General features: G+C 39.7%; 1 protein-coding gene across 3 annotated transcripts in view; it reads left to right on the top strand.

The window, feature by feature from the left end:
* NBEA (neurobeachin) overlaps nucleotides 1–13,121 on the top strand; it is a gene marked incomplete at its 5' end in the record, with an annotated part of 531,924 nt that overhangs the window by 484,754 nt on the left and 34,049 nt on the right. For all 3 annotated transcript variants that reach the window (XM_080929212.1, XM_080929210.1, XM_080929211.1), the window contains one exon: nucleotides 7,997–8,164. In XM_080929212.1, coding sequence (XP_080785338.1) covers nucleotides 7,997–8,164 — 168 coding nt within the window. The remainder of the gene's footprint in view (nucleotides 1–7,996; nucleotides 8,165–13,121) is intronic.

The following is a 13,121-nucleotide window of genomic DNA, read 5'->3' as shown; positions in this document are numbered from 1 at the left end:
GTGTGTGTGTTCTGTTCATATTGTGCACTGGGATTATCTCCAGTTATTCACTTGAGTTCTTTTTAATAAGCTTCATGTACAAAATGAGAAAATGAGAATGTCATATGTCCCAGAGAAATAGCATTCACTGTGGTGAAAGTCCTTCCTCTCTCTGCGGATTAGGATTCTATATCCATGAACTTTCCCTCCTCCTCCTCCTTTCAAGCTGTCATTACAAAATTCAAGGTAATTAAGAGAAAAATAATTAACGAAAGGGAAGGCATCACTGGTTTTTACATGTGAGCTTAGCCACAGCATGTGGAGCTAAACAGGTGTCTGATTCGTGGGTACAGACGCGTCTACAGTTCTACGGATGTGTCCTAACTTTGAACACTGATGCCTTATCATTTGTCTGTGGTGATTACACAAGTCCCTATAGTCTGTACCTGCCCTCTGCTCTTCGGTCACAGCCGCCCTGCCCCATACTTTGGCCTGTCCTGATACACTCCTTCCTCTACTGCTGCACTTAGTGCTGCTGCTGGTGTGGACACTGACACATACAGCCTTGTGCTGTGACACAGTGATCACGATAGGAACGCAGTGACAAAGGTCTCTCATGGATGAATTGTAGAATTTGAAATTTGGTCTCATTAGATAGAAACCTAGAATATAATGTCATCACTTTTTGTAGACATCTCAGCAAATTCTAAATGCTTTGTTTACACGGTGAGTGAGCACTAGCTTAATTTATCTGCACACAGCATAAGATAATGGCAGCCAACTTCCTCATGAAGCATTGATAAAGCCTGGCGTTTGGTTCTAACAAGGTTAGCATCTGACCTCCTGACAAAGGATGGAATAGAAAGTCTTCTGATAGTATTACCCTAATGCTGGCTTCATCAATCATAATCTACCCATTTATAATTTGTTTTTCAAAAAGGCCTTTTGTGGATGGCAAGTGATAATCTCACCCAGCCCACATCCCTGCTGAGTCCTAGTGCTGTTGAGACAAATGCAGATCACAGGCCACATGCACACAGCCAGGCAAGGGGCACTGAGGCCCTGTGTGCTTTTTCTCATATTGTTTCCATGTTTTTTGCAGACTTTTTATGTTTTGGAGAAAAGGTCTCACTCACAGTAGGTAGTAGCTCAAATCTGAAATATTTTACCAACATGAGAAGCAACACTGCGGTGTTGTCCACTTCACTGAACTGACTGTGCCAGGCAGTTCCAGTCTGTAGGACATTGCTCACTAGGCAAGAATGTCTGCCCTTAGCTTCCTTTCAACTAACACAGACTTTCCTTATGAAGGGAGGGAGGGAGGGAGGGAGGGAAAGAGGGAGGGAGGGAGAAGTAGCTTGGTGTGTGAGATGGTCAGTTCTAAGTGAGAGAAGTAGAAGAGATGACTCAAGAAAGTGGTTGGTGTCTCCTCACAGGCGAGCTTGAACACAGAGGCTGGCATGAAGGAGCAGGCTGTTTGGCTCTTTAGAGAAAGACCTCTGCAGGCAGAGGTGGGACAGCGAGTGAACAGTGGTTTATAGCAAAGGAGAACTGAGCAGCAAGAGGACCGAGCACACTGGGCTGTGGGCTCCATACGCACTGGGCAGTGGACGGAGCCACGGGTGCCATGGCCTTACATTCTAAAGTGTCCACTGGCTGCACTGAGAGTGCTGGGGCTACCAGAGTAGAGCCCATAATTCATCAGGAAGCATTTCTAGAAGTGCTGGGGACATGAAGGGAGAGTAAAGGTAGTGAGTTTATCTGTTCTCTGTGGTCTAATGCTAAACCCTAATGTGACCTCCGTGACTTCTATTAGTGGCATTTTCCTCAGATTCTTTATTCTGCAGCAGCAGGTATAAGGTCAGACTAAGTTGCATAGCGACTGCTTATAAATATCAGAGACTTACAGTATTTCAGTTTGTTCAGCTAAGATGAGAGGGAGGGTTAGTGCTTGTCATTACCATGGCATAGGGACAGAGATTCTAAACTGCAGGACAGGCTAAAGTCAGCATGCTTACCCCAGTAGGCACAGATCTGTTCAGAACATAGAAAGCCTGTTATCCTTTAACCTGCCAAGGATAATGTTTGGCACGTAGTAGGTGGGCAGTCGTTTAGGGCAAGAGAGAAATCAGACTATGCACCTTGTTCTTTTGCTTGGGAAATCAGGCTTTTGTCTTTTTGTTCACTCTGCTCATAGAGTCTAGAACACTGTCTGTCTCAAGGCATACTCTCTAACTGAGGATATGCACTATACTTTTGAGACAATGAAGTGCTAGCTGGTAATTTTGAATTGCACTTTCCAATCTGAATGTAAATTGATTTCACAAGTAACTGTATGTGCTGCAGACACTGTTTGGTGACAAGAGGGCATTTTTGAAAAGCATGCACATCCCTTTTCTCAAGAAGAAAAGACCAGAAAAATTAACTCCAGAGGAAGGATGGGTTCAACTTAGAAACACACAAGATGAAGTGCTCTCAGGCCAGTGAGAAAGGAACAATTAGACATGGCAGGGGGAGGGCACACCCAAGTTTTATCACCAAGAACATTGACCTATATCTGAAAACCATGAAAAACTTCAGAAGCAGAGATGGGATAGAGTTTTTGAAAACCTAGTATATGCAGGGCTGTGCTGGCTAAGTTATGCAAGGAGGAGCTAATGGTAACAGTTGTAACAGAAGGCACAGGGCATGGTGGCTTCAGAAGTCTGCTCTATAACAGGCTACCATGCACTGGGTTAGAGAAAGAGACCACATGGATTGTAGTAGGCCATTAGAAGAGCAAGCAGCAAGACCTAGGAAAACATCTTGGGTCATGGTACATCTAGCCATCAATCAAGTACATAGTAAATTTAACACACACATACCCCCACAGTCATTTAAAACAGCTTTATTGAGCTGGGTATATAATTTCAGTACTCAGGTCACTGGGAGTTCAAGTCCAGACTGGGACACATAGCAAGTTCAGAGCTCTTCTGAGCTATGTAGCATGGCCATATATAATTATGTTTATTTAAAACAATAATTGAGTAATTAAAGTCTCAATGACTAAAATTTTAATGCAGTCATGGAAGTGAAGAACTAGCCTAGACATTTACAAAAGCTAGAATGCTTTTCCGATTGTCTCTGATACACACATCACTATTCAGAGTGTTTCATTACTGAATGGAGATCACTGATAGCATAGAAGGATGGAAGTGTTTGTTTAGTATAGAAGACATAAAAATTGCATTCCCATACATAAAAGAATTCTCACAGCTCATTTCAGTTTCCTTTGTTCTTTCTCATGAATTTTAGAGAGGCTATATCCCAAGTGCATTAGTGAAAGAATTCTCCCCCATCTAATACCCATGGGTAAAGATGGGGATGAGATGTGGGTGGGTGGGTGCACTCCATCTGAAAGATACCATCCTACTTCATATCTCTCTTCACTTCCTTCCTCCCACATCCCCAGGGTAGAGTTATGGATTGGAAATTGGGTTATCTAGGCTTAAAGCAATTGCCTCTGCCTGGAGAAGTGAAGGAGATGTTCAAGAAGCTATTAGGGCCATTATAACACTAATAGCTTAGTAATCGAGTATTTTTTTCATATTTTCCAGTGTAAGCACTGTACCAAGATCTTATTTCAGAGTGCTGAGTGGGTCTGTGCATGCAAACACGGCTCCTAGAAAACCCAATAAGCACAGCTGTGTGTTCAGTGGGAGGGCAGATATCATGTGTGCAGTGAGCAGCCCTGCACTGAGCACCTCTGCTCTGAGGAAGGTTGTAGCTAATATTCAGTTCCTGCATATACACTTGACTTTGAAATAGATTTAGCTTTAAAGTATTGTGAACTTGGGTTTTTCCTCTTTCAAGGCGCTAAGGCAGGCAAATTATAAAAGGATCCTGTTCTCTCCACTCCGGCCTCATTCCCCTGCACCGTCACCCAGCGCACCGTGCTGCCCCTCTGCTGTGCGCTAGACTGAAGCAATGACAACAGCTATCACAAGGATTTTCAGTTTAATTAAGTATTATTATGAAGAACAAACTAATAATAATGTTTACAGCTGAGAGAAAATGGATTAATAACGAGCAAGATATTGAAATGCATAAATGGATACCTAGAAGCCTTAGAGAATTTTAATGAAATTTCTCTGCATCCTCAGAAAAATCCAAGTCCTCTGTATTTAGGTGAATTCTACCATTTTTTCAAGAAATAATGAACTCAGTTATTATGCAAGGTGTCCCAAAAACCATGGAAAGCCATTTTAGGAAGACAACAGAATTATGATTCCAACAGTAATTAAGGGGGAAATTAAAAATGCCAACTTCATATACAACCACAATGCAAAAATCCTAAGCAAATTAGCATGGGAGGTGGCAGGTGTATATGTATGTATGCCCCTCCTTCTTCCTCCCTCCCTCCCCCCCCCCCCGTGTGTGTGTGTGTGTGTGTGTGTGTTGCATTGAGCCTGAGTGGAGTTAACCTTTAACATAAGGGACAGACATAGATGCTCCATCTCATCGCTCTGTCATTCATAGCTACTAAACTTGAAAACAGTTCTGAAAGAAAAAAGATGAAGCTATGCCTGCAGATAATCAGTAGTTGTCAGAAACAAAATTAGCTTGGAAAAATCAATAGCACTTTTCTACATGATAAACAAGCACATGTTGAGCGTATCTTTTTACCCGTGCCAACCTCTTTTGTATTTATTGACTTTTAATTTTTAATATATATTCAGATTATATTCTGTCCCCCTCTCAAGATCCCTACATGCTCACCCCCCCAATCAAAAGAAACAAACTCCAGAAGAACAAAGCAAACAAACAAGACAAAAACTACACAAAACATGGAGTCTGTTTTGTATTGGCAGCTACTCCTGTTTGTGGGTGCCTACCTCGGATGATGGTTGATAGTATCCGGTGTCACTGCCTTAGACTCATTTCCCCTCTCCGAGCAGGCATCAGTTGCAAATAGCTTCTTGGTTAGGGTTGGGACTTTGCGCCCACTCCCTTCTCAGTACTGGGATTTTGATCTTATAAATACACCAAAATTTTATGAACTTATTTAGGGAGAAATAGAACTTGACCATAAACACCAAAATAAAAATTTATGGAAAAAATTAATTTTTATCTCTTAACATGAGTCATAGAAACTGATTTGTACAATGAGAATTTTTGGAAATGTCAGTGGATGAAACTAATGTCAGTGTTTACAAGATAAACAAGGATAGTTATGTGAATTACTGGGTACACACACAACTGGCTGCTCACATACAGACATGAAACAGTAAAAGAAAGGAAGGGGCGTGGCCAAAAGCAGAGGTGTGCCGAAGCCTGGAGATCAAACAGATCCTGTCGGCGGTCTCTGGACAACAATAGGATTTTCAAGATGAGGCTCAGAGATAGTTCACTATTTATCAGGCTTCAGAAACCTCGAACCAGATTAATGATTTATTGTAATAAATATTTGCATGTAAAACCCAAACAGCTTTAAAAATCGTAAAGCGTGTTTGCAGCCCCACTTTAATAACTGAATGTGTGATAGAGAGATGGGAAGATGGCGCAGTGGAAAGATGCATGAGCAGCACACAGGCACAGAACTGGAGACAGGGTAGGTTTAGAAGCCATATAGATGTTTGTGGTCTGTGCTGCCGCCAGAAACCCTGTGGAAAACTGTGGTCTGTGTAAGGAATGGGCAAGGACGTGTCTTGCAGTGGTCTAAGTGAAGAGTGAGACGTGTAGAGCCTCTGTGACAGCACCACCCGCACACGGCTACACAGGCTACACACCGCCAGTAAACAGACCAGACAGAAGCCACTGCAGACAGCCTTTAAAAATGTGACAAGCATGCTGAGCTGTAGCTCTTCACAGTTAATGGCTTCTGGCAGGAGGGGTGTGGGTATAGAAAGACTCAGTTATCCTTAGAGGGATGGCCACTGGGAATTTGACCATGCTCCAGTGAGTGCAGGGGCAAGAAAAATTGCATGTGGTTTATTTATCAAAAAATAAATAAATGACAGTTTTTACTCATCACAAGAAAAATTTATCAAGACGAACTCTCAATCCTGAACATCTATGCTCCAAATACAAGGGCACCCACCTTCTTAAAAGAAACCCTGCTAAAGCTCAAAACATATATTACACTACACACAGTAATAGTGGGAAACTTCAACACCCTGCTCTCATCAATGGACAGATTATGGAAGCAGAAACTGAACAGAGACACAGTAACACTAACAGAGGTTATGAACCAAATGGATTTAATAGACCTTTATAGAACATTTCATCCTAAAACAAAAGAATATACCCTTCTTCTCAGCACCTTATGATACCTCCTCCAAAACTGACCATACAGTCAGTCACAAAGCAGGCCTCAACAGGTACAAGAGGATTGAAATACTCCATGTACACTATCAAATCACCATGGACTAAGGCTGGTCTTTAATAACAGCAAAAACAAAAGAAAGCCCACATACTCATGGAAGCTGAACAATGCTTTACTCATTGATAACTTGGACAAAGAAGAAATAAATTAAAGACTTTTTAGAAGTTAATAAAAATGAAGGCACACCATACCCAAATTTATGAGATACAATGAAAGCAGTGCTAAGATGAAAATTCATACCTCTGAGTGCCTCCAAAAAAACTGGAAAGAGCACACACTAGCTGCTTTACAGCACACTTGAAAGCTCTAGAACAAAAGGAAGCAGATATACTCAAGAGGAGTAGAGGTCAGGAAATAATCAAACTCAGAGCTGAAAACAACCAAGTAGAAGCAAAAATAACCATATAAAGAATCAACAAATTTACAGAATTAATATGTCCTTAGCCAAACTAACTAGAGGGCACAGAGAGGGTATCCAAATTAACAAAATCAGAAATGAAAGGGGAGATATAACAACAGAAACAGAGGAAATTCAAGAAATCGTCAGATCCTACTTCAAAAACCTATATTCCATAAAACTGGAAAATCTAGATGAAATAGACAATTTTCTAGACAGATACCAGGTACCAATGTTAAATTAGGATCAGATAAACCATCTAAACTGTCCCATAACATCTAAAGAAATAGAAGCAGTCATCAAAAGCATTGTCTGGCATCTCTGAGAGGAGAGCATTGAAGGCTCTTTTCCCCAGTATAGGGGAACACCAAGGCACTGCGGTGGGAGTGAGTCATTGGCAGAGGAAGCATCTTCACGGAAGCAAGGGGAAGGGAGAGGGGATGCGGGTGGGGGGAAGGGGATAACACTTACAGTGTAAATACAGAGTATATCCAATAAAAATGAAAAAGAAGAAGTGAGCTGGAGGACTTCATTCAGGAAGACAAACCCATATCAAAGTTCCCTATGAAATCTTAAACTAATGTTTAACAATTAGAAGTGAAATTATTATAAAATAGTATTATAATAGTTGTTGCAAGTTATATTTCTTTTGAGCATGAGTATGTTTTTTGTAAGAAATGTATTTAACATGAATATTTTTGTATATATAATAGAGGCCCAAGGGAATGAAAAGCATTTTTGTGAAGAGACTTTTATTTAGTCCTATGTCTTATTAAAGGTAGTCTTTTGCCACTTTTGTGGACTGAAGATATTATACATAATATCAAATACAATGTAGAGGCATGATGTCTTTATTTATACTGAATGTTTCACAGTGAGAAAGTAATATGGAACCTTGCTGTCTTAGTTAGGGTTTTATTACTGTGAACAGACACCATGACCAAGGCAAGCCTTATAAATAACAACATTCAATTGAGGCTTGCTTCCAGGTTCAGAGGTGCAGTCCATTATCATCAAGACAAGTGCCTGGCAGCATCCAGGCAGGCTTGGTGCGGAAGGAGCTGAGAGTTCTACATCTTCATCCAATGGAAACCAGGAACAGATTGAACATCCTCAGGGAGCCAGGAAGAGTTTCTCCAAGCCTCACTTTCTCCAACAAGACCACACCTTCTAATAGTGCCACTCCCTGGGCCAAGCATATGCAAATCATCACACTTGCTAAATGTGTACTCTTATTGTTTCTTTATTCATTCCAGGCCCTGGAAAGTGAATTTGTTTCTTGCCAACTCCATCAATGGATTGACCTTATATTTGGCTACAAACAGCGAGGGCCAGAGGCAGTTCGTGCTCTCAACGTTTTCCACTATTTGACCTACGAAGGCTCTGTGAACCTGGACAGCATCACAGACCCTGTGCTCCGGGAGGTAGGTATTCTGAGCTGCTCCCATCTCTCAAACACACATGTGACTCCCCATCGTTCCTGTGTACGTCTCTTTTCAGCCTGACTCTTTACTTCACACTTCACGTAGATTTCATGTTTTGACAAATATAAAAGTTAGAGATATATCAAAACCAAACAATGATACCAATATGTTGAGATATTTTTTTTGAAATACAGACATTTTTATGCACAACTGTAATTTTACTTCAGCTCTTTATTAAAATGCATTACATGTCATTAATGGGTAGGGCTTAGGCAAATATTTAACTATGAGGAATTCACTAAAATAATCAGAAGCATAAGTTTTAAAAAACAAAAGCAGCTTTGAAAATTTCTAAAAGGAACATTCAAAGAGATGTACCAACATAATGGATGCCGTGTTAGTGCATAATTCTGTGCTCTCAGGCTGAACTGTCTGTAGCTAACAGTTGGGAATTACAAGCATTTTAAATGAAAAAGTCATATTAAATAGCTTCCCAGGCATACAATGACTTTGGCTAGGTGGGCAGGATATAGATGCAGCAGCTGCTAGGTAAGTGTTGCTCCAAGGAAACTATATCTATGCCTCCATCCTACCCACAATCTGCCATCTGCTGTATGCAAAACAAAACATCTTGGCTACATCTCCAGGCTCTGGAATTCTTTTTTCAGTTTTCATTTCAGAGGTAGGAAATGTGCAGATTTGGGAAATGAAACTCCCTTTAAAAATCTTGTATCCATTTCTTACTTGTCCTATAAAATAAAGACTCCATTTGTGTGGCTCCAAACAGAGAAGCAAAGGAAGAGAGAGCGTGTTCGATGATCATTGGTCACTTAGGGAAGAACACTTGGAGAACAACCCTCAACGTGTTACTAAAGGCAGTGTTGCACAAGGGAATGGAAGCAGGGAGAACTCAGGTATTGTGAAATCATTTGGTGAAGTGAGAAATATCCTCCAGAGATCACTACACTTGCCTAATTTAGTGCCCTCAGTTGTATATAAAATGTAATTAGCTTATTTGATATGAGGAAATTCTTATACCCCTTTGCTTAACACATACCCATCTTATAAATTCTTTACAAATAGAATTCATCCTTTCAACCAACTTTTTTTTTTTTCCAAAATAAGATCTTACATTGTAATACTGAATGACCCAGACTTTCTATGTAGAAGATTTTAGCCTGGAACTCAAAGAAATCCATCTGCCTCTGCCTTCTGATGCTGGGATCAAGGGTGTTCGCTACCTTGCCAAGCCACAATGAATACTTTTATAATCAGAAAAGGGAAAAATGGAATAGCTCATCCAGGTATTGCAAGTCCAGTTGGTAATACATAAATTTCATGGACATCTTTGGTCCTGGGTATATTGTTGTGCTTTTTTCCTCTATAATAAATATCTGGATGTAAAAGGGAAATTACTGGCTGATTGTTTTGGACAAAATATCAATTTGAGTATATTAAATATGAGGAAAACCATGGGGTAGCATTTAGATTGATAGGGAAATAGCAGGTCTAACTTATTTAAATGTGAGTTAAAAAAGAGACAAATGAGCCAAACAAAAAGACGCCAGAATTAGAATTGAGATGTTCCTTCTGTGATTAGAGTGTGCATTTGAATCTCACTGATGTTATATGCTTCCTTGGCTGTCACACCATTATTCTGGACAGTGGCAAAGCCAATTAATTTTTTACAAGCTTACTCTTCACACTATAGGAATCATAGCTCAGAGCGTGGGCTTTTCAATGATTTGCTGAATGAGAGTGGGTCCAGCTTCATACTCACTTATTATGTATATGTTCTGAACAGATTTTCCCCTTATCAAACAGGTTTATATATCCAATGCTCAATCCACAAACCCTCTACACAATAAGCTTACAACCAATAGACAAAGATAAAACCTGCCCATCTATATGAGACCCATAGAAACCCTTAGAAATAATAATAACCTTATCAAACCAGAGATATGATGAGAGAAATATGCATGTCTGCCTCCATCTCCTCCAGCCTCTCTCCCCACTCCTTCTCTTCTGCCTTCCTAGACATTTCCCCTCCTACCTCTTCACTGTCCAATCATGTATCACCTTAACATAAACCTACACATCACCCTTTCTGTTTACTTAAAAAAAAAAAACTTTTCCTTCAAATGTTCTATACAGCTATTACCACTTGAAAATATTCTAAATGACTATGTTTTCTCAAAGTCAATTATCTTGTGTTGGCTATAAAACTAAACTAATCTTCAACTCCGTCAGAAATCTGAGAGTGGCCAAATATCTAAAAACATAGAAAGCCTAACATGGTTTCCAGAGCAGATACAGGTTATAGAGACAGATCTCCACCAGCAGCCTCCTGTTAGCAACATGTGAGAGTAAGTCTTTGGCCTTTTGGCCCAGGATCACTGACAGACTTCGAAATGCAGAAATCTTGAAGGTCTGATAATTTTGGCTCGGCAAAGATTGTGAATCGACTACTATACATAACGTGTCCCTTTCTGGACAGTACTGGTCTGTAGATGAAATAGTCAGTTTCTGCTCAGTGACTGCCTAGCCACAAAGTATACCTCACCTGGAGGTAGAGATGATCATTTCCTTCATTAAATTTACCAGAGGGAACCTGTAAGGAGCAGATATGTCTCAACAAAAGATAAATATATATTAAATGCCATAATTTATGGATTTCTGACAATTTTGAAAACCATCTAACTATAAAAAGCAGTTCTGAAATGTTAAGCCATGACTACTCTTAGTCAGTTTTAATTGAAATATTTCAAAAACACCCTTTTAATTGACTAAGAGTTTGCTAAAAGGCCCTTAACTAGTATTGTTTAATCAACTAAAAACAGTCCTATAGGACTAGGTCTCAGCCTTGCATTCCCAAAATATTGTATAGGTACAATATCTATATGAAAGTAACAATACTAATCTCAACTTTAAATCAATAAGAAATTATACCACTGAAAACCTTAAATCTGTATCAAATAAATTCCATGCCACTGTAAAGATAACTTCAACTTTGTATTAATTAGAAAGATTTTTACCAATGTAAGATATGACTTTAGCTTAGTTACCAAATGAAGATTATGGCTGTATAAATCAATCTGGCTAATTCAATCTGGCTGTAAGATTATGTCCATTTCTAAATTCTTCATAAAGCAACCTTACAATAACCGCCTCTACCACCCAAAGTCCAGGGAATCAGGGCAATGGCAACGACTCTTCATAGTTTCTTCAAGCTGAACATATGGGCTTGAGAATTTAGAAAGGGGGAGGGGAATGAGGAAGCTGGACAGGCCTCAAGACGGAAAGCCACACTGACGATTGTTGTCGTCTCTGATGTCTGGAATCAGGCCAGGTCAACATTCTGATGAGAAGCTTAACCATAGCTACACATTCTGTAATATACATAAAACTCAACAGAAAACATTTTATTATCAAGATATATTTTGTTTGATCTTCTTGAAATTAGTTTTTTAGGTGGTCTACCTCTATCAAATCTAATTCATATAATTCTGGAAGGCACACAGAGCCAAATCACACTTTTTAAAAACACAAAGACAAAACCTTTCTCCCAAAATAGTGTGTCCCTTAGTTGGCAACTAGAATATTGTATCTTGTATTGTTTCCCAGAGAAATAATATAAACACAGAACTCAACATCACACACATTTTGAAATTTAAAACCATAAAAAACAAATGAATAAACTAAAAAACTGTATGATCTTATTCTTCAGCCTCTAAGAATCTGTCATGTCAAAAAATCAACTCAAATTCCCATGGATCCCACGTTAAGAGAATATGAGCCTCTTGTGGTACTTTTAAGATAAGCACAAACCCTTACTAGCTGGCATCTGATAAGCCACGTGGCCTTAGCGGAGTAATTCACAAAACAAACTAACTTACTATCAATTACAAATTTATAAGTAAGCAATTTGTAAAACCAGGACTTTAGTCCAAAATATTTCAATCTGTCCAGCTCTCAATGTAGAGCGTCAGATTTTTATTTATTAATAACTTCCCTAACACATGTCTGTATTCACTCTGCCTGGTGTACAGACTTCTGTCTTAGTTCCAAACCACAGGTGAAAATTCCCACGTGATTTGGGTGAGCTCTATATATACTCTCTTTTTTAAACCAGAAAAATAAACTTGACTTGTACATTAATTCTTTATACCATCCTTAAAACGAACAAACCAGCTTTTAATAATTTTCTAAATAATTCTGTCAAAGAATCAAGTAGCTTTTAATTTTTCAATCTGTGTTAGCCTGCCTTCTCATAGCAGGACACCCACAGCCTGCCAGCAGAGGCTGCCTTTTTTGTTTAAGGTTCCTTCACTTGAGACTCAACATGGGGCTGACCCCTCTTACTTAGAAATAAAACTTTCTCTCTAAGTCTTAGGCTGAAGCCTTAACTTTTTAGTGGATTCTTGCCACCTGTTGCGGTAAATATTAAAGGTATGATTTTAGCCTTTTATCTCCCCACCACACCCTCCAGGTCTCACTCTTCTCTAGTGAGGAACTGAACACACCCCACTTTTCCCTCCAAGCTGCCTCTAGGAACTCTAGCAAGGTTCATTCCACAACCCCTGTTGCTTCTGTCCTGGGTGGATATGACCGCTCCCAGCATGTTCCTTTCCTCCACTGCCCAGCAAAAACATGACTTCAAAGCCCGGTAGCTTATCAAACAGGGGTTTCAATCCACAAACCCTCTACACAATAAACTTACAACCAATAGACACATATAAACTGCCCATCTATATGAGACCCATAGAAACCCTTAGAAATAATAATAACAACCTTATCAAACGAGAGATACAACAAGAGAAACATGCATGTCTGCCTCCGTCTCCTCCAGCCTCTTTCCCTTGAACAGAATCTATTACATTATGGATCTTTATATAACCCCAAGCAATGAAAACAGTCTAGTGTTAGGCAGGATGTGTTTGTTCAGGACTCTGGTCCT

Source organism: Micromys minutus (genome assembly GCF_963924665.1).
Source record: "Micromys minutus genome assembly, chromosome: 15".
Classification (NCBI taxonomy): domain Eukaryota; kingdom Metazoa; phylum Chordata; class Mammalia; order Rodentia; family Muridae; genus Micromys; species Micromys minutus.
Note: the sequence above shows the minus strand (reverse complement) of the source record. Positions and strands in the feature narration are given on the sequence as shown.